The sequence below is a fragment of the Salmo trutta genome, chromosome 15, assembly GCF_901001165.1.
Source record: "Salmo trutta chromosome 15, fSalTru1.1, whole genome shotgun sequence".
In the NCBI taxonomy this organism is placed as follows: domain Eukaryota; kingdom Metazoa; phylum Chordata; class Actinopteri; order Salmoniformes; family Salmonidae; genus Salmo; species Salmo trutta.
Window position 1 is genome coordinate 26,364,582 of NC_042971.1, and position 26,980 is coordinate 26,391,561.

A 26,980-nucleotide genomic window follows, 5' to 3' on the forward strand; every position below is an offset into this window, starting at 1 on the left:
GTGAAATCTGTTCTGGAACATGATAGTGCAAAAAATATTGCAACGAAACATACACTATGCAGTGCATTCGGGAAGTATTTAGACCCCTTGACTTTTTCAACATTTTGTTAACTTACAGCCCTATTCTAAAATGGATTAAATAAAACATTTTCCTGAGCAATCTAAACACAATATCCCATAATGACACAAAAAAACATATCTTATTTACATAACTATTCAGACCCTTTGCTTTGAGCCTCGAAATTGATCTCAGGTGCATCCTGTTTCCATTGATCATCCTTGATGTTTCTACTACTTGAATGGAGACCACCTGTAGTAAATTCAATTGATTGGACATGATTTGGAAAGGCACACACCTGTCTATATAAAGTTCCACAGTTGACAGTGCATGTCAGAGCAAAAACCAAGCCATGAGGTCAAATGAATTGTCCGTAGAGTTCCAAGACAGGATTGTGTCGAGGCACAGATCTGGGGAAGGGTACCAAAACATTTCTGCAGCATTGAAGGTCCTCAAGAACACAGTGGCCTCCATCATTCTTATATGGAAGAAGTTTGGAACCATGAAGACTCTTCCTAGAGCTGGCAGCCCAGTCAAACAGCAATCGGCGGAGAAGGGCATTGGTCAGGGAGGTGACCAAGAACCCAATGGTCACTCTGACAGAGCTCTAGAGTTCCTTTGTAGGGATGAGAGAACCTTTCAGAAGGGCAACCATCTCTGTAGCACTCCACCAATCAGGCCTTTGTGGTAGAGTGGCCAGACGGAAGCCACTCCTCAGTAAAAGGCACATGACAGCCCGCTTGGAGTTTGCCAAAAGGCATCTAAATACTCTCAGACCATGTGAAACAAGATTGTCTGATGGTCTCTGGTCGGATGAAACCAAGATAGAGCTCTTTGGCATGAATGCCAAGCGTCACGTCTGGAGGAAACCTGGCACCATCCGTACGGTGAAGCAGGGTGGTGCCTGCATCATGCTGTGGGGATGTTTTTCAGTGGCAGGGACTGGGAGACTAGTCTGGATCTAGGCAAAGATGAACAGAGCAAAGTACAGAGATCCTTGATTTAATAAGAAAATGCTCCTGAGCGCTCAGGACCTCAAACTGGGTCGAAGGTTCACCTTCCAACAGGACAACGACCCTAAGCACACAGCCAAGACAATGCAGGAGTGGTTTTGGGACAAGTCTCTGTCCTTGAGTGGCCCAGCGAGAGCCCGGACTTGAACCCGATTGAACATATCTGGAGAGACCTGAAGTTAGCTGTACATCAACTCCCCCTATCCAGCCTGACAGAGCTTGATGGGATCTGCAGAGAAGAATGGGAGAAGCTCCCCAAATACAGGTGTGCCGAGCTTGTAGCGTCAAACCCAAGAAGACTTGATGCTGTAATAACTGCCAATGGTGTTTCAACAAAGTACTGAGTAAAGGCCCTGAATACTTATGTAAATGTGATATTTCAGTTTTTTATTTATAATAGATTAGCAAAGATGTCACACTGTTTTTGCTTTGTCATTATGGGGTATTGTGTATAGATTGAGTAAAAAAACTGATTTAATTGATTTTAAATAAGGCTGTAACGTAACAAAATGTGGAAAAAGTCAAGGGGTCTGAATACATTAGGAAGGCGCCATTCTATCCAAGATGGCATAGCAGTCAGACGTCCTTTGTCCTCTTGTCGTGTCCCGTGTATATATATATTTACATATTTTCTAAGCATATTTTTTTCTAAAAACTCAACCTCAAAACACTCTCCTGCAACCCGCCTCACCAATTTAAAAAAATAAATAATATTATTTACCTCAAATCTGAAATCCACAACAGAAGCTAGCCAGAGGTTAGCCAGAGGTTGGCCAGTTCACTGGCTAACGTTGGAGTTCAGCTAGCCACGGTTGGCGGTCATCAGCTATTCCTTAGCTCGAAAAGCTATCGGCAGTTTTGTACAGCGCGACTCAGACCAGAGCATACCGGACCTTTTTTCTCTCCATATCCCTGGATTTCTACCGCAGGCTCTGGACATTTACACCTGGATCTTGCAGCTAGCTAGCTGCTACCCGAGTGACTATTGGCTAACATCATTTATTCCGGAGGTAGCCAGCTGAAGAGTTCCATCAGCAACTCCTGGGCTATAATCACCTATCCGGACCCGTTTTACTGCCGATGCGGAGCCCCATCGGGCCTTCACGACTGGACTACCGATGTTATCTGCCCGAGGGAGTTATCCAACTGGCCCCTCTGTCACGACGTAACCTGAATGCCCATCTGCGGCCCGCTAATCGTTAGCTGTCTTATCAGCTGCTATCTGAATAGGTCTATCGGACAATTTTCTTGGGCCACGATAACTAGAACTATTTTGCCAATTGGACTGGTCCCCCCTACCACACGGAACCAAACAGACCTCCCTCCATCTTCTGCCAGCTTGCTACCTATGGCCCGGCTAGCTGTCTGAATCTCACTGGACCCTTATGATCACTCGGCTAAGCATGCCTCTCCTTAATGTCAATATGCCTTGTCCATTGCTGTTCTGGTTAGTGTTTATTGGCTTATTTCACTGTAGAGCCTCTAGACCTGCTCATTATACCTTAACCAACCTTTCAGTTCCACCACCCACACATGCTATGACATCTTTTGCTTTCAATGATGTTTCTAGAGACAATATCTCTCTCATCATCACACAATGCCTAGGTTTACCTCCACTGTATTCACATCCTACCATACCTTTGTCTGTGCATTATACCTTGAAGCTATTTTATCGCCCCCAGAAACCTGCTCCTTTTACTCTCTATTCCGGACGTCATAGACGACCAATTCTCATAGCTTTTAGCCGTACCCTTATCCTAGTCCTCCTCTGTTCCTCTGGTGATGTAGAGGTGAATCCAGGCCATTTCCAACAAGTCAGTTTGTCAAATTTCTACCCTGGTAGGGCTGCCCCGGTCAACTCTAAGTGCTGTCATTGTGAAGTGGAAATGTCTGTGATCAACAACGGCTCAGCCGTTAAGTGCTAGACCACACAAGCTCACAGAATGGGACCGCGGATTGCTGAAGCGCAAAGCACGTTAACATTGTCTGTCCTCGGTTGCGACACTCGCTACCGAGTTCCAAACTGCCTTTGTAAGCAACGTCAGCACAAGAACTGTTCGTCGGGAGCTTCATTAAATGGGTTTCCATGGCCGAGGAGCTGCACACAAGCCTAAGATCACCATGCGCAATGCCAAGTGTCGGTTGGAGTAGTGTAAAACTCGTCGCCATTGGAAACACTTTCTCTGGAGTGATGAATCACGCTTCACCGTCTGGCAGTCCAACGGACGAGTCTGGGTTTTGGTGGATACCAGGAGAATGCTACCTGCTCAAATGCATAGTGTCAACTGTAAAGTTTGGTGGAGGAGGAATAGTGGTCTAGGGCTGTTTTTGTGAAGGGAAATCTTAACTCTACAGCATACAATGACATTCTAGACGATTCTGTGCTTCCAACTTTGGCAACAGTTTGGGGAAGGCCCTCTTCTGTTTCAGCATGACAATGCCTCCGTGCACAACGCAAGGTCCATATAGAAATGGTTTGTCGATCGGTGTGGAAGAACTTAACTGGCAATAGAGCCCTGAGTACCAGTCCATTAGGACCTGATGGTAGTTAGCAAGTTGGGTACTACCAAAGCATGTCCAGAGGGCATAAAAGGAGATGACCGTGACTCAATCATCACGTGGAATTTTACTGCGGTCAGGACTGCTGGTGTGGCAGTAATACAGTCATCGCAACAGCCCGTCCCCCACCCCCTTTGCACTCTGACCTCAACCCCATCAAACACTTTTGGGATGAATTGGAACGCTGACTGTGAGCCAGGCCAAATCGCCCAACATCAGTGCCCGACCTCACTAATGCTCTACTTGTTTTTGTAGTACTCCGTATTAGTGCCCATGATTTTGGAATGAGATGTTCGATGAGCATGTGTCCACATACTTTGTCATGTAGTGTATTTCACTAAACTGTTGACAGCCCGTCTGCTCGCTCCAGAAAGGAATACAGGAGAGAGAGAGAGGAGATGGAAACGCATCGTGGTGAGATATTCTGTGTAGCTAAAGGTAATGTGTCTCCAGGCCCTATTACTATTCAATCAAATAAAAATTCACTTTCTGAATTCTAACTGTAAGCCGCCCTGCACAATCAATGAACCAACAGCATCGCCCATGGGTAGAAATGTTGAAGCGTGGCATAAGGTAACCAAGTCCATCCAGTATCCATAATAATACAGTTCACGCTCAAAGGCGATTCTTAAAATAAAATAATAATTTGAGAGTATAGGCTAGACCAATTATGTACCAATGACATCTTAAATCCTTTTTGTTATGTTTTTCTGCCATGCAAAATATGCGGTAGGGAATGTATTGTATAATGGCACAATCATCATTTTTATATTTTTGGGGCCTGGGCTCATAAGCCTATACATAAGTGCTAATATGCGTATGGCTGTTTTGAATTAATCATCACCTTAGAAAGCGCTGTCTATTTCATTGTGTTATGTTTTGAAACAACATCCACATCCATTTTTTACAGTCTTTCAAACCCGCTGTTGAACTTCTTTCTTCAAATTGATCATCACAGTGAGGTTAGTTTTAAAAGTATGATAGGCCAACAGTTTTGATGAGATTTTTTGATTGTCTTTGCAATGATGTCAGAGTGGTTAGAGGGACCAATAGAGCCCTGAGTACCAGTCCATTGGGACCTGATGGTAGTTAGCAAGTTGGGTACTACCAAAGCATGTCCAGAAGGCATAAAAGGAGATGACCGTGACTCAACGGTCATGTGGAATTTTACTGCAGTCGTGACTGCTGGTGTGGCAGTAATACAGTCATCGCAACAGCCCGTCCCCCACCCCCTTTGCACTCTTCATTCTCTGTTTAGGCCTGGCCTCGTCCTAACCACTGTCTGTCTCTCTTTCAGATTGTCCTTTACCAAGGGCCACTTCCCCAAGCTGGCCGAGTGCGCCCACTTCCACTACGAGAACGTGGACTTTGGCGCCATCCAGGTAAGCAAGCACTTAGCAGGGCCCTATGATGCTGCAATGTTGTTCAAAAAGGGTGAACCATCTGGTGTGTCAAGGTACCTACCTTGGTTGTGATATGATATATTTATATTGCAATGAAAACTGTGGAGTTGTTTTGAGTGGAATGTCACTGTATAGCCCAGTGCTAATCTTTGCTGGTTACATAGTTCATGAAGACATTTTGCCAGTGGTATTCGGTGGTTGTGATTTGCCCGTAAATCTTCATAACATTGTTGACGAATCCTGAAAGAATGGTAGGAGAGCCCTTGCTGTGTGGCTGTATTGAGCATGGTGTGTGTGTGTGTGTGTGTGTGTGTGTGTGTGTGTGTGTGTGTGGAATCCTGCTGGACCCCTGTAGCAGAAGAGGCCTCTGGCTCAAGGAGAAATGGAGGGGATCTTAAGTGTAATTAACATGCCTCACCAATGAGCAGCACCAGCTGTTGCTTTCTCCCCTCCCTCCCAAACATGACATTAACAGGCCTTCCTGTACGCCATGACTCCTACACTGGCTTCCTCTCTCCTTGCCTCCTCTTTTCTTGTCTCATCTCTCCTTGTCTCCCTTTTTAAAAAAATCAACTTTAGCATTCTCATTTTTCTTCCATTTCCTAGAAATGTATTGTAGATGATTTTTAGTGCTAAAGATCTTTATGTTTTTGGGAAACTCACCCCTGATGTGAAAGACCCGGAGAAGTGGAAGCAAATTCCCCCAGCGCTGATGAAGTAGGAAAGCTAAGATGTTGTCTCTCCTTTGTCAGCACGTTGTTACAGGTACACCCTGTGTTCATAGTTGGCTATTTGGCAAGTTAGCCTATGTTTTCTGGTGGGTTGTACTCTGTCGACCAAGCATTTATCCTTACAAAATCTGATATTGGTTTCTGTTTACTATACTGTCTGCAAAGCTATCCAGCATCCATTCTAAACTGAGAATAGGAGGGAAGCAACACCGAGCGGCAAGTAATACAAATCTCCTAATCCAAGTCTTTATATCAGAACGTTTATCTACGTGGCAAAAATAAACACACATTTGCATGGTTAGCATGAGAGGCATTTCCACCAGTCACATCTGCACTGTTACCCAATGGATATTACATCATAAATCCGCTATACGTAATGCTTAATTCCCACTTCTGCCGACTCCTTCCTCTATTGAGTGCTTCTCCATACGGTGAAAGGAGAGGTTTATTATCTGAGCCTGGCCCAATGGCTCCCTCCCTGTGCAGACTGAGGAGACACACACACAGAAGGAGCTGCAATGCCACCAGGGTACCCAGAACTCCACTGTTATTGTGGTGCTAGAGAGGATTAAGGCTGTCGGATAATGGAACGCGTGCACACACACACACACACGCAGATCATGATGCACGCACACACGTCGGCAGGAAAACTAGCAGCTAAGCGCATATTTCCAGTAACTGAAAGGTTGTTGGTTTGAATCCCCGAGCCGACTAGGTGAAAAATCTGCCAATGTGCCCTTCAACAAGGCACTTAACCCTAAATTCTCCTGTAAGTAGCTCTGGATAAGAGCATCTGCTAAATTACTCAAATGTAAAATTATAGACAATAGATCTGCAAGAACTGGGAGAGGACCAGAACGTTCTGAATCCTGTTATGATAATATTTCAGAAGTAGCGTGGGAATTTCTCATCCCCTCATTTGTGATGAATGTTGATGTAGTTCTTCTCCACGTCCAGTAGAGGTCAGCATTGTCTCAGAATTGTTAACGCGGATAGACTCCAGGAAGATAATGTAGAGTCGTGGTGGGCATAATCCTGCTTTGACTTTCTACTTTCTCTCCACCAGGAGGCTCTACTAACCAGCACAATCACATAGTGATACTACAAAAAATAATTAGCATCATTCTAAATCACCATTGGCTAAAGAACAAGTGTTCCACACTGATTCCCTGTCCATACAGATCCTATACATTCTATGATTCTATATGCAATTCTATGCTTCTGCCATTCTCAGATGGCATGTGTGGCTGTTGGTTTCCCAGCTGGGTTTCGTCTACTCTATGCTGGCTCTGTTCCTCTGTGGCTGCTTGCTGCATTTCAGCCTGCCTCGTGGTGGTTTTAGGAGTGCTTTGTAATTACGGCTCCCTTTTGTATTTCTTCCCTGGCCTGCATGTTTTCTGCATTGGTTTCTTCAGGGTTGGTCGGTATGCCAATGTTTCCTCTCCCTGTGAACAGTCACACTGTCGTGTGTAACTGTAGCCTGCTGCCATCTTCACTGGTGGGACAGACAGAAACCTTATGTGAGGACCTGAAAAAAGGCCTCCTTCCTTCCATTTGTTCTTCACATATCTTGAAGTATCTCTGATCTGAAATAAAAATGATTTATTCAAAGAAAGAGGGTGCGTTTTATTCACACAGGGCTCTTTGTCCTTCTGTTTTCACCAAAGACCACACGAGATCAGTGGTTGTTGGAAGAAAGAACCTTTGGAGTGAGGAGGATGATTTGGGAATAGAAGCTTATTGATTGAAAACTCCGATGTATTGGGAATCATTGAAGACGGGCTGACTTTTGACAGCAAATCTCTTAATTGGTAATGATTCTGTAAAGGCCAGTAAGATAATGCGTTTCTACCCGACAAAGATTTTTTGTAGTTCAGCCAAGAGGGTTTTTGTTAACTGTCGCTGTCTGTGAAATGATTCTATCAAGCCCATAGACCGGTTTTACATTACATTTAAGTCATTTAGCAGACGCTCTTATCCAGAGCGACTTACAAATTGGTGCATTCACCTTATGATATCCAGTGGAACAACCACTTTACAATAGTGCATCTAAATCTTTTAGGGGGGGGGGGGGGGGGGGGGGGGGGGGTTAGAAGGATTACTTTATCCTATCACAGGTATTCCTTAAAGAGGTGGGGTTTCAGGTGTCTCCGGAAGGTGGTGATTGACTCCGCTGTCCTGGCGTCGTGAGGGAGCTTGTTCCACCATTGGGGTGCCAGAGCAGCGAACAGTTTGGACTGGGCTGAGCGGGAACCGTGCTTCCTCAGAGGTAGGGGGGCCAGCAGGCCAGAGGTGGATGAACGCAGTGCCCTTGTTTGGGTGTAGGGCCTGATCAGAGCCTGAAGGTATGGAGGTGCCGTTCCCCTCACAGCTCCGTAGGCAAGCACCATGGTCTTGTAGCGGATGCGAGCTTCAACTGGAAGCCAGTGGAGAGAGCGGAGGAGCGGGGTGACGTGAGAGAACTTGGGAAGGTTGAACACCAGACGGGCTGCGGCGTTCTGGATGAGTTGTAGGGGTTTAATGGCACAGGCAGGGAGCCCAGCCAACAGCGAGTTGCAGTAATCCAGACGGGAGATGACAAGTGCCTGGATTAGGACCTGCGTCGCTTCCTGTGTGAGGCAGGGTCGTACTCTGCGAATGTTGTCGAGCATGAACCTACAGGATCGGGTCACCGCCTTGATGTTAGTGGAGAACGACAGGGTGTTGTCCAGGATCACGCCAAGGTTCTTAGCACTCTGGGAGGAGGACACAAGGGAGTTGTCAACCGTGATGGCGAGATCATGGAACGGGCAGTCCTTCCCCGGGAGGAAGAGCAGCTCCGTCTTGCCGAGGTTCAGCTTGAGGTGGTGATCCGTCATCCACACTGATATGTCTGCCAGACATGCAGAGATGCGATTCGCCGCCTGGTTATCAGAAGGGGGAAAGGAGAAGATTAATTGTGTGTCGTCTGCATAGCAATGATAGGAGAGACCATGTGAGGATATGACAGAGCCAAGTGACTTGGTGTATAGCGAGAATAGGAGAGGGCCTAGAACAGAGCCCTGGGGGACACCAGTGGTGAGAGCGCGTGGTGCGGAGACAGATTCTCGCCACACCACCTGGTAGGAGCGACCTGTCAGGTAGGACGCAATCCAAGCGTGGGCCGCGCCGGAGATGCCCAACTCGGAGAGGGTGGAGAGGAGGATCTGATGGTTCACAGTATCAAAGGCAGCAGATAGGTCTAGAAGGATGAGAGCAGAGGAGAGAGAGTTAGCTTTAGCAGTGCGGAGAGCCTCCGTGACACAGAGAACAGCAGTCTCAGTTGAATGCCCAGTCTTGAAACCTGACTGATTAGGATCAAGAAGGTCATTCTGAGAGAGATAGCAGGAGAGCTGGCCAAGGACGGCACGTTCAAGAGTTTTGGAGAGAAAAGAAAGAAGGGATACTGGTCTGTAGTTGTTGACATGGGAGGGATCGAGTGTAGGTTTTTTCAGAAGGGGTGCAACTCTCGCTCTCTTGAAGACGGAAGGGACGTAGCCAGCGGTCAAGGATGAGTTGATGAGCGAGGTGAGGTAGGGGAGAAGGTCTCCGGAAATGGTCTGGAGAAGAGAGGAGGGGATAGGGTCAAGTGGGCAGGTTGTTGGGCGGCCGGCCGTCACAAGACGCGAGATTTCATCTGGAGAGAGAGGGGAGAAAGAGGTCAAAGCACAGGGTAGGGCAGTGTGAGCAGGACCAGCGGTATCGTTTGACTTAGCAAACGAGGATCGGATATCGTCAACCTTCTTTTCAAAATGGTTGACGAAGTCATCCGCAGAGAGGGAGGAGGGGGAGGAGGATTCAGGAGGGAGGAGAAGGTAGCAAAGAGCTTCCTAGGGTTAGAGGCAGATGCTTGGAATTTAGAGTGGTAGAAAGTGGCTTTAGCAGCAGAGACAGAAGAGGAGAATGTAGAGAGGAGGGAGTGAAAGGATGCCAGGTCCGCAGGGAGGCGAGTTTTCCTCCATTTCCTCTCGGCTGCCCGGAGCCCTGTTCTGTGAGCTCGCAGTGAGTCGTCAAGCCACGGAGCAGGAGGGGAGAACCGAGCCTGCCTGGAGGATAGGGGACAGAGAAAATCAAAGGATGCAGAAAGGGAGGAGAGGAGGGTTGAGGAGGCAGAATCGGGAGATAGGTTGGAGAAGGTTTGAGCAGAGGGAAGAGATGATAGGATGGAAGAGGAGAGAGTAGCGGGAGAGAGAGAGTGAAGGTTGGGACGGCGCAATACCATCCGAGTAGGGGCAGAGTGAGAAGTGTTGGATGAGAGCGAGAGGGAAAAGGATACAAGGTAGTGGTCGGAGACTTGGAGGGGAGTTGCAATGAGATTAGTGGAAGAACAGCATCTAGTAAAGATGAGGTCAAGCGTATTGCCTGCATTGTGAGTAGGGGGGGAAGGTGAGAGGGTGAGGTCAAAAGAGGAGAGGAGTGGAAAGAAGGAGGCAGAGAGGAATGAGTCAAAGGTAGACGTGGGGAGGTTAAAGTCACCCAGAACTGTGAGAGGTGAGCCATCCTCAGGAAAGGAACTTATCAAGGTTTTCCCCTATAGGTACAGCTGAATGGGATACACTGCACCCAGTTGCCCCTTTGTATAGAATTTAGACTTCAAGCTCTAACAGTAGGTTCAAACCAAATAATGAATCTTTATTCTAACCTAATATCAGACAGTGACTGAGCAGCAGGCTTCATAGAAAGCCAGCCATTTAAATTTCCGCCCATCAATTGGTCTTGTAAGCAGTTTAGTATTGACACTTTCATGTCACCCACAGACACACGTCAGCCTCTCTCTCAGATATTAGGCTACTTAAGGTGGTCCGCGTCTGTTCAGTGGGGGTTACCTAGTCTTTGTCAGCTTTTATTTGTTACTCACCTAAATACACTATATACAAAAGTATGTGGACACTCCTTCAAATTAGTGGATTCGGCTATTTCAGCCACACCCGTTGCTGACAGGTGTATAAAATCGAGCACACAGCCATGCATTCTCCATAGACAAACGTTGGGAGTAGAATGGTCTTACTGAAGAGCTCAGGAAAATAAATGACCTCACTCAATGTCAACAAAACAAAGGAGCTGATCATGGACTTCAGGAAACAGCAGAGGGAGCAGTCCACATCGACGGGACCGCAGTGAAGGTGGAAAGCGTCACGATCCTCGGCGTACACATCACTGACAAACTGAAATGGTCCACCCACACTGACAGCGTGGTGAAGAAGGCACAACAGTGCCTCTTCAACCTCAGGAGTCTGAAAAAATTTGCCTTGGCACTTAAAACCCTCAAACTTTTACAGATGCACAATTGAGAGCATCCTGTCGGGCTGTATCACCGCCTGGTACGGCAACTGCACCCCCTGCAACCGCAGGGCTCTCAGAGGGTTGTACGGTCTGCCCAATGCATCAACGGGGGCAAACTACCTGCCCTCCAGGACACCTACAGCACCCGATGTCACAGGAAGGTCAAAAAGATCATCAAGGACAACAACCACCCGAGCCACTGCCTGTTCATCCACTATCATCCAGAAGGCGAGGTCAGTACAGGTGCATCAAAGCGGGGACTGAGAGACTGAAAAACAGCTTCTATCTCAAGGCCATCAGACTGTTAAATAGCAGTCACTAACACAGAGAGGCTGCTGCCCTATATACACAGACTTGATGTCACTGGCCACTTTAATAATGGAACACTAGTCACTTTAATAATGTTTACATATTTTGCATTACTCATCTCATATGTATATACTGTAATCTATACTATTTTACTATCTTAGTTTATGCCGCTCCGACTTTGTTTGTCCAAATATTTATATATTCTTAATTCCATTCCTTTACTTTAGATTTGTGTATTGTTGTGAAATTGTTAGATATTACTGCACTGTTGGAGCTAGAAACACAAGCGTTTAACTACACCCGCAATAACATCTGCTAAACACGTGTATGTGACCAATAAAATTTGATTTGAACGCTGACTGTGAGCCAGGCCTAATCGCCCAACATCAGTGCCCGACCTCACTAATGCTCTTGTGGCTGAATGGAAGCAAGTCCCCACAGCAATGTTCCAACATCTAGTGGAAAGCCTTCCCAGAAGAGTGGAGGCTGTTATATCAGTTAAGGGGGGACCAACTCCATATTAATGCACATGGCTTTGGAATGAGATGTTCAAGGAGCAGGTGTCCACATACTTTTGGTCATGTAGTGTATTTGGGACATGGGTTTTTCAGCATCACATTTGAGGGCAGCACACACAAAATACATCTGAGGTTGACAGCTGGCCACTGTAGGTGGCAACTTCAACAACCATTCCTTGTTATTTATTTTACATTTACCCAAATTACATACACACAAAATGAGGAGGAAACTTTACACGTATGTGTGCGGCTGCTGCAGCTGCACACAATGGAGGAATTGTTTAGCTTGGGATCACTCATTATGGAAGCTTACCGTTCAGCAGAGGGCCAGTGTTTAACCTGGCAATGGGCTGGGAAACCCCAATGCGCTCTCTTTCTCTCTCTCTCTCACACACAGACACACACACACACACACACACACACACACTTTTTGGAACGACAGAGCCACAGAGCTGACGTGTGCACCATGTGCGCACAGATGCATTTACCCAGAACGGCGATGCGTGTCTGTCTCCACCAGACTATCTGCTATAAACAGAAGTGTCGTCCCAAAGGCAACATTCACCCCCCCCCCCCCCCCCCCCCCCCCCCCCCCCCCCCCCCCCCCCAACACACTGACTCAAGGCTCCTCTCCCTTCACACTCTCTCACACAGGACGAGAATGTAGACACCTTACTAGACCCTGCTCCAACCTGTCTCTCTCTTTCTCCCTCTCTCACCGCCTCTCTCTACTCCCAACTCAAAGCCAACCAGGTCAGTGGACACATGATAGCTAAGCCCACAGCCGCCTCTGACTGTAAGACAAATGCTGGGAAAGAACACTTTCACTACAACGTCAGCCACTCTCCTCCTCCAGCCTTACTGTTTATCTGTAACTCTACACTTTCCACTTCCTACTTCAACATATACTGCTGCTGCGGTCATCCCCCTCTTCAAAGGGGGAGACACTCTAGACCCAAACTGTTACAGACCTATATCTATCCTACCCTGCCTTTCTAAAGTCTTCAAAAGCCAAGTTAACAAACAGATCACCGACCATTTCGAATCCCACCGTACCTCCGCTATGTAATCTGGTTTCCGAGCTGGTCATGGGTGCACCTCAGCCACGGTCAAGGTCCTAAACAATATCATAACTGCCATCGATAAGAGACGATACTGTGCAGCCGTCTTCATCGACCTGGCCAAGGCTTTCGACTCTGTCAATCACCGCAGTCTCATCGGCAGACTCGACAGCCTTGGTTTCTCAAATGACTGCCTCACCTGGTTCATCAACTTCTTCTCAGATAGCAGCACCTACCCGTAGCACGTGCTCCAGCAGGTATATTTCACTGGTCATTACCAAAGCCAACTCCTCCTTTGGCCGCCTCTCCTTCCAGTTCTCTGCTGCCAATGACTGGAACGAATTGCAAAAACCACTAAAGCTGGAGACTCATATCTCCCTCACTAACTTTAAGCATCAGCTGTCAGAGCAGCTTGCCGATCATTGCACCTGTTCATAGCCCATCTGTAAATAGCCCACCCCAACTACCTCATTACCATATTGTTATTTATTTTTTGCTCCTTTGCCCCCAGGATCTCTACTTGCACGTCTATCACGCCAGTGTTTAATTGCTCAATTTGAATTATTTTGCCACTATGGCCTATTTATTGCCTTACCTCCCCAATCTTAATTATTACATTTGCACACTGTATAAAGACTTCTATTGTGTTATTGACTGTATGTTTGTTTATCCCAAGTGTAACTCTGTGTTTGTTGCACTGCTTTGCTTTATCTTGGCCAGGTTGCAGTTGTAGATAACTTGATCTCAACTGGCCTACGTGGTTAAATAAAGGTGAAATAAAAATGAAATAAAAAATACTGCAGCTGGTGCAGCACTTATGCTAGCTTCTTAGCTCTTTTAGCGACGAGCTCCACTAAAATGACAAGAGTTTGAGACTGGGTCTAATATGAAAGAAGCTATATGTATCCCTTCTATTAATATGGGATATTATTATACTGTGCATTCGGAAAGTATTCAGACCCTTTGACTTTTTCGACATTTTGTTTTACGTTACAGCCTTAGTCTAAATTGGATTAAATAGTTTTTTTCCCTCATCAATCTACACACGGTACCCCATAATGACTAAGCAAAAATAGGCTTTTAGACATTTTTGTAACTTCTTGGGTATGAATCTGCAAGCTTAGCACACCTGTATTTGGGGAGTTTCTCCCATTCTTCTCTGCAGATCCTCTCAAGCTCTGTCAGGTTGGATGGGGAGCGTTGCTGCACAGCAATTTTCAGGTCTCTCCAGAGATGTTCGATCGGGTTCAAGTCAGGCCTCTTGCTGGGCCACTCAAGGACATTCAGAGACTTGTCCCGAAACCACTCCTGCGTTGTCTTGGCTGTGTGCTTTGGGTCGTTTTCCTGTTGGAAGGTGAACCTTTGGCCCCAGTCTGATGTCCTGAGCGCTCTGGAGCAGGTTTTCATCAAGGTTCTCTCTGTACTTTGCTCCATTCATCTTTCCCTCGATCCTGACTAGTATTCTAGTCCCTGCCGCTGAAAAACATCCCCACAGCATAATGCTGCTACCGCCCTGCTTCACCATATAGATGGTGCCAGGTTTCCTCCAGACGTGACGATTGCCTTTCAGGCCAAATAGTTCAATCTTGGTTTCATCAGACCAGAGAATCTTGTTTCTCATGGTCTGAGAGTGCTTTTGGTGCCTTTTGGCGAACTCCAAGCAGGCTGTCATGTGCCTCTTACTGAGTGGCTTCCGTCTGGCCACTCTACCATAAAGGCCTGAATGGTGGAGTGCTGCATAGATTTGGCCAATTATGGGCCAATTATGCGCCACCCTATGGGATTCCAAATCACGGCCGGTTGTGATACAGCCTGAAATCGAACCCAGGTCTGTAGTGACGCCTCTAGCACCGAGATGCAGCGCCTTAGACTGCTGCGCCACTACGGAGCCCAGATGGCTGTCTTTCTGGAAGGTTCTCCCATCACCACAGAGGAACTCTGGAGCTCTGTCAGAGTGACCATCGGGTTTTTGGTCACCTCCCTGACCAAGGCCCTTATCCCCCAACTCCCCCAATTAGGAAGAGCCTTGGTGGTTCCAATCTTATTCCATTTAAGAGTGATGGAGGCCACTGTGTTCTTGGGGACCTTCAATGCTGCAGAATTGTTTTGGTACCCTTCCCTAAATCTGTGCCTTGACACAATCCTGTCTCGGAGCTCTACGGACAATTCCATCGACCTTGTGGTTTGGTTTTTGCTCTGACATGCACTGTCAACTGTGGGACCTTATATAGACAGGTGTATGCCTTTCCAAATCAAGTCCAATCAATTCAATATACCACAGGAGGACTCAAATCAAGTTGTAGAAACATCTCAAGGATGATCAATAGAAACAGGATGTACCGGAGTTCAATTTCGTGTCTCATATCAAAGGGTCTGAATACTTGTGTAAAGGTATTTCTGTTTTTTATTTTTAACTTTGCACACATTTCTAAAAACCTGTTTTTGCTTTGTCATTATGGGGTATTGTGTGTAGATTTATGTGGGAACATACTAATTTAATTCATTTTAGAATAAGACTAACATAAAGGGAAGAAAAAGTCAAGTGGTCTGTATACTTTCCGAATGAACTGTAGGCCTGTATATTTATATAGTCAAGATACAATGTACAGTTGAAGTACCTTTCCCTTAGCAGTGTAACTAAAGTCATCAGGCACTTTCAAGGGGTACTTTCTAATTATGTGTCTAAGTAGGCTATACAGGTACCAACACATCCACCACGCTGATCCTCAACACAGGGGCCCCTCAGGGGTTCGTGCTCAGCCCCCTCCTGTACTCCCTGTTCACTCATGACTGCACGGCCAGGCACGACTCCAACACCATCATTACATTTGCTGATGACACAACAGTGGTAGGCCTGATCTCCGACAATGAGACAGCCGATAGGGAGGAGGTCAGAGACCTGGCCGTGTGGTGCCAGGACAACAACCTCTCCCTCAACGTGATCAAGACAAAGGAAATTATTGTGGACTACAGGGGAAAAAAGGACCGGACACACCCCCATTCTCATCGACGGGGCTACAGTGGAGCAGGTTGAGAGCTTCAAGTTCCTTGGTGTCCACATCACCAACAAACTAACATGGTCCAAGCACATCATGGCAGTCGTGAAGCGGGCACGACAAAACCTATTCCCCCCTATTCCCCCCTCAGAAAAATATTTAGCATAGGTCCTCAGATCCTCACAAGGTTCTACAGCTGCACCATCGAGAGCATCCTGACTGGTTGCGTCACTGCCTGGTATGGCAACTGCTCAGCCTCTGACCGCAAGGCACTACAGAGGGTAGTGCAAACGGCCAGTACATCACTGGGGCCAAGCTTCCTGCCATCCAGGACCTCTATACCAGGCGGTGTCAGAGGAAGGCCCTAGAAATTGTCAGACTCCAGCCACCCAAGTCATAGACTGTTCTCTCTGCTACCACACGGCAAGCGGTACCGGAGCGCCAAGTCTAGGTCCAAGAGGCTTCTAAACATCTCCTACCCTAATCCATAAGACTCCTGAACATCTAGTCCAGTAGCTACCGAGACTATTCACATTGCCCCCCCTCCACACCACTGCCACTCTGTTGTCATCTATGCATAGTCACATTAATTAACTCTACCTACATGTACATACTACCTCAACTAACCGGTACACCCGCACATTGACTCTGTACCGGCACCCCCCCGTATATATTATTTTTTACTGCTCCTCTTTAATTACTTGTTACTTTTATCTCTTTGTGTTTTTTGAAACTGGACTGTCGGTTAGAGGCTCGTAAGTAAGCATTTCACTGTAAGGTCTACACCTGTTGTATTCGGTGCATGTGACTAATAAAATTTGATTTGATTTGATCACCTATAAGCACGTTATTGGGTCAAGGTAGACTATAACCATATGCCATATTAATAGAAGGTGTCCATAAAGCTGCCTATTTTCTCTGTTAGGTAGACCCGGTCTGCAGTAGTGCACTATGTAGGGAATAGGGTGCCATTTGGGATGCAGTCCCAGTCTGCTACTGTGTGATTTATTGAAGAGGTCTTTCTGATGCGCATTTAGTTTAATCCATCTGATATTAGCCATCAATCTTCTTCGTCTCACTCCTTCACGGCTCAGCGTCCCTCTCGCTGGAATCACAGTCCGTCTGTTCCGGCTGGTCCAGACTCTAGACAAACACACACCTCTGTTTCCCCTCACTATGAGGTAGTTAAGTCCTCTCTCTCTTCTCTTGCTCCAAATCAGTGGCAATGGGACTCTGCTGTTGAATGGTGAGAGCACCTCAGCAAATGAGCAAATAGGCCCATTGGTTTTGTAAGAGTGTGGTCTGTAGACTCCAAGAGTATGATTTATTCTACCACATGAGCAAAAGGTCCGTATGTATTTAAACACGTGTATGCATTCGATAAAATTAGGTGGGTTAATCACTTAGGGGCTGGGATTAAACCAAATATTTCCTTATATTAGTTCATAAATCAGAGCAGAAACATGCAGGAGCTATTTCCTACAGAGGCTGCTGTGTGGACCAGATTGTGCCGATCGATACATTAACATCCCCCACTTCCTATGAATAAATAGCTGACCGACCGCTCAGAAAGGACAGGAGATTTAAGGCTACCCTTTCCCTGCAGCGGTGGTGGATGACAAAACAAGAGGAGAGAAAAAGCGGACGGAGAGGACAGAGCGAGACCCATAGACCATGGTTGTCTGAAGAGAGGGCGAAAAAGAGAGGGAGAAGAAGGTTATGAAGAGGGATAGATAATTGCCCTTACTTGCCCTTTCTACATACACCCCACACACAGACTCTCCTCTGAATAGAGGTGGGAAAATGCTGACCTGTCTCCACCAGGAAATTGCTGGATGTTTTTGAGGTTAAGTTGTGCAGTATTGGGTGGTTGGTTGGTATGAAGATGTGCTGTGTGAGAACTGTCCCGGAGCGTTCAGGACTCAGGGGGTTTGTAAAGCCTTAGACTCCAGGTACGACCATCAATCTGTTTGACAGTTTTGAGGCAGAGTTTGCCCCCCCATAACGGCATAAGTGTATGCAGTTGAGCACCTTAGAATTGAGTGTGTGTGTCGTAATACGTCTTTGCATCTGTGTGTGTTTCTTCCCTTTTGGTTGATACATCATTTGCCATGTTTAAGCTGGGTGTGTTTCTCTGTCAGTGTGTCTTTGTTTGTGTGTTCCTGAAAGTCTTTATTTGTTTTGTGCTTGCATTTGTGTGTTTTTGTGTGTTCATTCATGCTGTGTGTGCTTGAATGAGCCTATATGTGAGTGTCCAGATTTGTATACCATTCGTCAAGTCTATTCATGGCCGATAAATAAATATACTGTGACGACGAGTGTGAAGTGTGGTGCCTCCACTGGTTTAGCAGTCTTCTCATAAGAAGTAACTGGTCTTTGAAATGAAGGCATTAGTCCCCACTAGACAATAATACACCCATAACACAATGTGCTCACTCCACCCACCCACCCACTCCCTCACTCAGACAAAGCAGAGGTAGCCCCATATACACTCATCGGCCACTTTATTAGGTACACCCATCTAGTACTGGTTCGGACCCCCCTTTTCCTCCAGAACAGCCTGAATTATTTGGGGCATTCTACAAGTTGTCGGAAACATTCCACAGGAATGTTGGGCCATGCTGACGCGATGGCATCACGCAGTAGCTGCAGATTGGACGGTGGTACATTCAACCCGTTCTATTTTTATTTAGAAAGATACTCTTTGGTTGAGGTCTAGGGACTGCGCGGGACACTCAAGTAAACTGAACTCGCTGTCATGTTCCAGGCTATGTTTTTCCACTCCTCAATTGTCCAGTGTTGGTGATCGTGTGCTTACTGGAGTTGCGTCGTCTTGTTTTTAGCTGATAGGAGTGGAACCCGGTGTGGTAGTCTGCTGCAATAGCCCATCCGTGAACAGGGATCGACGAGTTGTGCGTCCCGAGATGCCGTTCTGCACACCACGGTTGTACTGCGGCGTTATTTGTCTTTGTGGCCCACCTGTTAGCTTGCACGATTCTTACCATTCTCCTGCGACCTCTCTCATCAACGAGCTGGTTTCGCCCACAAGGCTGCCACTGACTGGATGTTTTTGGTTTGTGACACCATTCTCGGTTAACCCTAGACACCGTCGTGTGTGTAAAGCCCAGGAGAGCAGCCATTTCTGAGATACTGGATCCGGCGTGCCTGGCACCGACAATCATACCACGCTCGGTCACTAGTTTTGCCCATTCTAACGTTCAATCGAACAGTAACTGTATGCCTGTCTGCCTGCTTTGTATAACAAGCCACGGCCACGTGACACACTGACTGTAGGAGCGATCCATTTTCATTAAATGGGTGTGTACCTAATAAACTGAGTATATCGCAACACACTGCACAGATAATGTCATCTCCAATAGGACTTTCACTCCATTGATTGCAGTAGAGATCTAGCCTGCGTGTTTCCCTTTAAGAAAGGCTGAGGACCGTGACAAAGGATTAAGTAAGGCTTGAAGATGAGATCAGAGATGATGTCACCCACCAATAGATCCCCGATCACATGGTCACCTATTCGGTCTCTTGTCAGTGGATGACGTATTAGTTTGCATCACCCCCATTATCAGCATGAGACAAAGGGCTTTCCAATAGCGAATACCTCTCCGTTGTAGCTGTGGGACAAATGGGATAGTGTGTGAAGCGTTTCATATGGTCTGTTATGAGATTTCGTCCCTTTCCCTCTGATGTCCAGTATGAGGCTCTGCTCCGACACCCCGTTCCCAGTTTCCTTCCATTTCACTCAGACCCCTCCAGTGTTAATCACACTCTTCTCCCGGAGAACTATTGGGTGTGCAGGCTTTTGCTCTAGCCCAGCTCTCTGTGTGTGTGTGTGTGTGTGTGTGTGTGTGCGCTCATTTCCGAGTGTGTATGAGAAAGAAATCCAGGAATGTAAGCTGGAATTGCATTGGCAGCAGAGGGAGGCCCTAGCTACATGATTTACAGCCTGGGATGTCCCCACACTTTTTTTATATTTCAACACGGCTGCTGTGTCCATGCTGAACTCCCCCCCCCCCCCCCCCCCCCCCCCCCCCCCCCCCCCCCCCCCCCCCCCCCACACACACTCTACAGTGCACTTAGCTTAGCATCACTGCTAGACTAAATCTAATGGAGGCTACCGTCTAGCGATGGGGGAAAAAATCGATAGTTACAGAGCTTTCAGAATGTATTCACACCCCTTGACTGAATTTTAAATGGATTCAATGTATATATTTTTTGTCACTGGCCTACACACGATACCCCAATAAGGTCAAAGTGGAATTGTTTTTCAAAACTTTAACAAATTTATAAAAATTGAAAAGCTGAAATGTCTCGAGTCAATAAGTATTCAACTCCTTTGTTATGGCAAGCCTAAATAAGTTCAGTGGTTAAAATTTGCTTAACAAGTCACATAAGTTGCATGGACTCACTCTGTGTGCAGTAATAGTGTTTAAAATGATTTTTAATGACTACTTCTGAACCCCACACATCTGTAAGGTCCCTCAGTTGAGCATTGAATTTCAAACACAGATTCAACCACAAAGACCAGGGAAGTTTTCCAATGCCTTGCAAAGAAGGGTATCTATTGGTAGGTGGGTATAAATACAAAAAGCAGAGAGTGACTATCCCTTTGAGCATGGTGAAGTTATAATTACACTTTGGATGGTGTATCAATACACCCAGTCACTACAAGATACAGGTGTCCTTCCTAACTCAGTTGCCAGAAAGGAAGGAAATTGCTCAGGGGTTTAAACATAAGGCCAGTGGTGACTTTAAAACAGTTTAATGGCTGTGATAGCAAGAACTTTTTGTCCTGTTCCTCCTGAAAGCCCTAACAGTCAAATGCATTCTCTCCGTCGCCAACACGCACTTTAACCTCTCTAGGGGGTGTGGGACGCTACCGTCCCACCTGGCCAACATCCGGTGAAATTGCAGAGCGCCAAATTCAAAAACAGAAATACTCATAATAAAAATTCATAAAACATACAAGTGTTATACATCGGCTTAAATATGAACTTCTTGTTAATCCAACTGCGGTGTCAGATTTCGAAAAGGCTTTACGGAGAAAGCATACCATGCGATTATCTGAGGACAGTGCCCAGCACACAAAACATTACATACAGTTACCAGCCAAGTAGATTAGTCACAGAAGTCAGAAATAGCAATAAAATGAATCACTTACCTTTGATCTTTGTATGGTTGCACTCACAAAACTCCCAGTTACACAATAAATGTTCGTTTTGTTCGATAAAGTCCCTCTTTATATCCAAAAACCTCCGTTTTGTTCATTAATCCAATGGCTCGAAGGCAGTCACAACAGGCAGACAAATTCTAAATGGTACCGGTAAAGTTCGTAGAAACATGTCAAACGATGTTTATAATCAATCCTCAGGTTGTTTTTAGCCTAAATAATCGATAATATTTCAACCGGACAATAGCGTCGTCAATATAAACGAAAAACAAGGAAGGCGCGCTCTGGGGACATCCCACTATCCACTCACTCAAAGTGAGTGGACAGTGAATAAAAGGCAGAAACAATGTCTAAAGACTGTTCACAACTAGTGGAAGCCATAGGGAATGGAATCTGGGTCCTATCCCTTTAAATGGTGGATTGGCTTTCATTGGAAAAATAGCCATTTCAAAATAATGGCACTTCTTCGATGGATTTTCCTCAGGTTTTCGCCTGCCATATCAGTTCTGTTATACTCACAGACATTATTATGGAAACTTTAGTGTTTTCTATCCAAATCTACCAATTATATGCATATCCTAGCTTCTGGGCCTGAGTAGCAGGCAGTTTACTTTGGGCACACTTTTCATCCGGAGGTGAAAATGGTGCCCCCTACCCAAGTGAGGTTAAACATTTGGATAATAAAGCATTTAAAGGCTGACGTTGGTTGATTTTATGCATTCATGAATTAAATCGCTTTAGGCGACATGTTGCGGTTCATCTGATGAAGGTGCACATGGGCCTATTTATATAATGAATATGAATTCGGAGGGCATAAATTATTCAATATTAAAGCATTAGACCTCTCACTAAAGTTGTCAATCATACAAAAGTTATACTCATATCCAAACTGGTTTTGCAGCACGCAGATTCCAGATTGCCTTTGCCGATCGCTCATCATCTTCAGCCATTAGTGAGTCGATGGCTTGAATAGTCTCACTTGAAATGGAATACCACGGTAGATGTTGTGTTTTTGGTTGATTGCCATAAAGCTGAGTGACTCACTCATTCATGGCTTTGGATCAAAATAAATATGTACCAACATTCATTCTGATAGTCTTTAATAAAGAAATGTTTTGACTGTCCACCTCATGACCTCAAAGTTAGAGCACTGATTTATGCTTTTGGGTCCCAAGGTGCTAAATGTGTCTCTACCTGACAATGAATGGACGATATAAACCAAAAAGAAACTGATAATTGTGCACAACTTCAACATTGAATTTCAATTAACTGAATGATGAGGGTGAAGGTAATTGAATTTAGAACAATAGTGTAAGAATTGGTATTCTTATGTCCTGCACGCACACCCAATAAAAATACACTACTTTTTTGTTTCTACTTGGTCAGAAGAAGCTGTAACTAGACTGTAGCATATTACTTACTAAAACTGTTGTTATACTAAGGCTTTTCTTCTAAGAGAAACTAAAATGTTTTATAATATAAAATTACATTCCATGATATTCTTAAACTATATGTTTTGACTGAATATAAGCAGCAAGTGATGTCTGCTAAATGATCAAGTTGATGGGGCATTCATATAGCCTCGGCACCTACAAAAAGCCGAGTAACTCACACATCCATGTCTTTGGATCAAAATAAATAAGTACCAACCTTCTTTCTGATAGTCTAGAAGTGAAGAAAAGAAAATTGAAGTGATTATAAAAAGTCACGACTACAATTGATCGCTAGTTTTGGTCTCAAATAAGCACGGTCCGTGAAGAGCGTTTAACTAAAATAAGCGGCAGGTCAGGCAGAGAGCGACATGTTTTAAATTATATGAGCAAAAAATATTCAGTTTTATTTGGAATGGCAAGCCAGACAAAATTAAAAGGGCCTATTCTCTCACCCCATGGTCATGAATGGCCTTTTTTTGCCTTTATTCAGATTACAACCGCTCACTTTCGGTTATTTGAAAACGGTTCCAATCCATGTCTTTGGACACAAAAGAAGCCATCGATCCACCCGTTATGGGCTATTAGCAGGACAATAGACTCTTGCCAAGAAGGAGGGTAGTGGGGGAATTGTATCGTCAATTTCTCAAGCCATAACGTCTGGATGGCCTTCACCAGTTAATCTTTGCTTGTACTGTAGGCTTGGCAGAGTTACGCATGAATGTTTTCAGTTGATGCCAAACAAGTTCAATCGGGTTTAAATCCAGAGACCTACATGTAGAGATTAAACAAACATTTTTAGATATACTGTAGGCCTACCGTAGGTGTTATAGGTCTTTCATATATTTATTTTTATCTAACCTTTCATTTTACTACATAAAGGTCTATTTACTTTGCTGGCGTCTTGACCCAGTTTATGCCCTCATTTGCAATGCAAACCCGGGCGGCCGTGTGTTTTGATCCAAGCAGACCTTTTTCCGGCTTACAGACAGTTTTCATCAAGCCAGCTTCTTTCTATGGTGCTACCCGTTCCAGGGTTAGGACTGTAACCACCAGAGGACTTGAAAATGAGCCTGAGCTGAGAGGATCACCAAAACTAAAGGGATTTGTATAGCCTATCAATGTGTAGGCATACTGTGTAATAAAATCGATAATTGTGTACTAAAAATGTGAATGTGTTTTTGCAGAGCATACAACCATGCCGACAACCATCCGTGGAGATCAATGGACAAAGGGTTGGACAAAAAATAAATATATATATTGGCTCCCGAGTGGCGCAGCGGTCTAAGGCACTGCGTCTCCGTGCAAGAGGCATCACTGCAGTCCCTGGTTCGAAATCAGGCTGTATCATATCCGGCTGTGATTGGGAGTCCCATAGGGCAGCGCACAATTGGCCCAGCGTCATCTGGGTTTTGCCAGTGTAGGCCGTCAATGTAAATAAGAATTTGTTCTTAACTGACTTGCCTAGTTAAATGTATGTATATGTCTTACAGAGCCTTTCCATAAGTCCACTCAAGTTTCTTCAACGGTCTTCTGACTGTGATTAGAGCGATGTTGTGCTGTGATGCCAGAAGATTCCAGACTGCATTTGAATGTTCCTGAGTGGCCGAGTTACAGTTTTGACTTAAATCTATGGCAGGACCTGAAAATGGTTGTCTAGCAATGATCAACAACCAATTTGACAGAGCTTGAAGAATTTTGAAAAGGATAATGGGCAAATGTTGCACAATCCAGGTGTGGAAAGCTCTTAGAGACTTACCCAGCTGTAAACGCTGTCAAAGGTGCTTCTACAAAGTATTGACTCGGGTGTGAATACTTAAGTAAATAAGATATGTCTGTATTTTATGTTCAATAAATTTGCACAGCAAAAACAAAACATGTTTTTATGGGTATTGTGTGTAGATGGGTGAGAAACACAATCTATTTTATCCATTTTGAATTCAGGCTGTAACACCACAAAATGTGGAGTAAGTGAAGGGGTATGAATACTTTTTGAAGGCACTGTACCTATGGGGATATTCTTTTGATAATATTTTTGCACTAGTTGGCTGTACCTGCACAAACTCCAGTATTTTTCCTTCATAGATTGTTTTCCATCATCTTTTTAAAAGGGGAGCCAATTTGTTTTCAGCACTTATTTCCATGACTGATCAAAACTTGCTTTCTCATGGCTCTTTTTTGTCCCTCTGCAGCAGATGTGTGTATGTGTGTATGTGTGAGCAATATGTTTGGACAATGGAATCGCAATAAAATCTCAGGGTTGAATCGCAATATATAGAATCGTGAGAATTACAATATGTATTGCAATTCTCACGATTCTATTTATTGTCACTGGCAATTCCCAACCCTACTACCTTCCCCATACTGTATAGTACATGTACCTTAGCATTGCTACTAGTCTTAAGCTAACGTACCTCCCCTTTCGTCTTCAATTTTCTTTCCATCAGAACTCTACTGCTCCCTCTGCTCTGCCTAAGGGGCCTCCGGCAGTGAAAGCCTGGAACGTGGGAAACCCAAACTGCTGAGTTGGCTTTGGGGGTGAAAGGGTTCATTCTGGGAGTGCTCCAACAATGCCTTTACCGCTAAAGACTCCCTGAATTACACTTTTGCCTCTTTTTTTCTGCCTCTTGTAAGGAAGAAAATGCTTGTTTTGGTTAATGGAACTAGCTTTATTGTTTCTTGTATTATTCTGACTATCAAATGTCTAACGTTCCGTACATTTCAGAAGTAACCTGGCTGGGCTTCAGAGAGATTGAGTCATCGCAAAAGCTACACTAGACATTAAACCATATTTTAAGTTTAGCAGTTTGTGTTGTTCGAACAATAACATGATGCTGTAGTTAGCGTTGAACTGTGTGGCTACTTGGAAACACTAGAAATGGGGCTATGCAATAAAGTCGGCATAGCAGCATGTTGCTGAAGAGTTCCCTGCATTACAGGGCCATGGCACCATATTGACAAGCTGCTCGTAGCTGCGATGCAAGTACATTTTTAGCCCCAGTGAGTGCTTGCCTGCCTGACCGCCTGCCCTGTCATGTAGGCTACTCTCAGTGATGTCACAGCAGCAGAGACAGCGCTAGTGTTTTTGTGTACAGTAGTAGTGTGTACGGTAAGTCAACTGTTATCAGGTCTTTGTTTCATAAGGGGATTTGCATTTTGTCACAATACCCCCGATCCTTAATCTAAATCCAGTCAAAGGAAAACTTCAGTTCTTACTAGCGTCAGTAAACTACAGTAGCGTCTTTCCCAGTTGGTCATATTGAATGCATCTTTCAATGTTTCTCTGTTTGTTTTGAAGCACTGTGGTGTAGCCCCACAGGCGAACAGCACTTGAAAACCTCTGCAGCCTGATAAATATTCCAGTGTTTGAAGTGTCTGTGTGGGAGGGCCAATCCAAACACATCTACCTCCGCGGTCCCCCACTTCTCTTTAGCAAACAAGAAAAAAATGATCTGCTTATGCTGTACTTCTTCCCTGTAGCAGAATTATTTGAAACTCTGCATTTGTTGCAGTGCAATCATGGCATCAGTTTGTCTGTTCGTACTTGGTACCGTGTGTTTTTGAGAAAGACAAAGATCCCATTTATCCCTGACTTATATCTAGGCTTACTATGGCATACACGTCAAATTCTTAATTTGTGAGACATATAGATGGTTACGTTGGTAAATCATACAAACCTGCCATGAAAAAGTTGAACAAACTAGGTCACCTTTGGCTTATGATATGATTATATTTATAGCTGTCTGTTGTGGCTGATGAGAAATTCAGATCTAGTAGTCCCTGACATGGCACCCAACTTAAGTGGCATCTGACTAATTGATGTCAGAGGGACATATGGTGGGGACTATTGATCAAGTTTGGATTGTTGACTATATGCCAGTTTGGGATTTTTGCCAATGTTGTGACTGTTGTAGACAAAATTTGGATTATTGACAAATGGAAAACTATTGGCTGAGGATGACTTAACATAGGCTATAAATCATTACCAACCTCATCCATTTGGCCTATTGAAACATTAAACAACTGAAATGAAAACCGTAGTGGATTATGTCTGATTACAGAGGAGAGGTCAGCAATGAGATTTGGTCGTCCAAGTTTTTTCCTCTGCTTGATTCCAGGATTTTCCCCCATGTGGACTCTTTCCAGCTCTGTGGGGATTTTCAGTAGTACTACGGCTATGTATGTCCCAGTGTGTGAGATTTTCCAAGCTTGTCTCCTGAGTTATTGTGGCAGAGATATAGCCTACATCAGGGGTAGGCAACTAGGGTCGTTTTTGGTCATAGGCTAATTATAATTGTACACTGCAAATTGATCACAACTAAGCCCAAAAAGAGATTATATTTGAAAATAACAATTTCTTACCTTGATTACATTGAGACACGATCACGTCTCTTTTTTTTTTTATTAGTGGGAATA

General features: G+C 45.0%; 1 protein-coding gene across 4 annotated transcripts in view; it reads left to right on the top strand.

The window, feature by feature from the left end:
• The window catches only part of arhgap32b (Rho GTPase activating protein 32b), a 232,009-nt gene that overhangs the window by 112,487 nt on the left and 92,542 nt on the right, over positions 1 to 26,980 (top strand). For all 4 annotated transcript variants that reach the window (XM_029690801.1, XM_029690800.1, XM_029690802.1 and 1 more), the window contains one exon: positions 4,928 to 5,012. In XM_029690801.1, the coding sequence (XP_029546661.1) occupies positions 4,928 to 5,012 (85 nt within the window). The remainder of the gene's footprint in view (positions 1 to 4,927; positions 5,013 to 26,980) is intronic.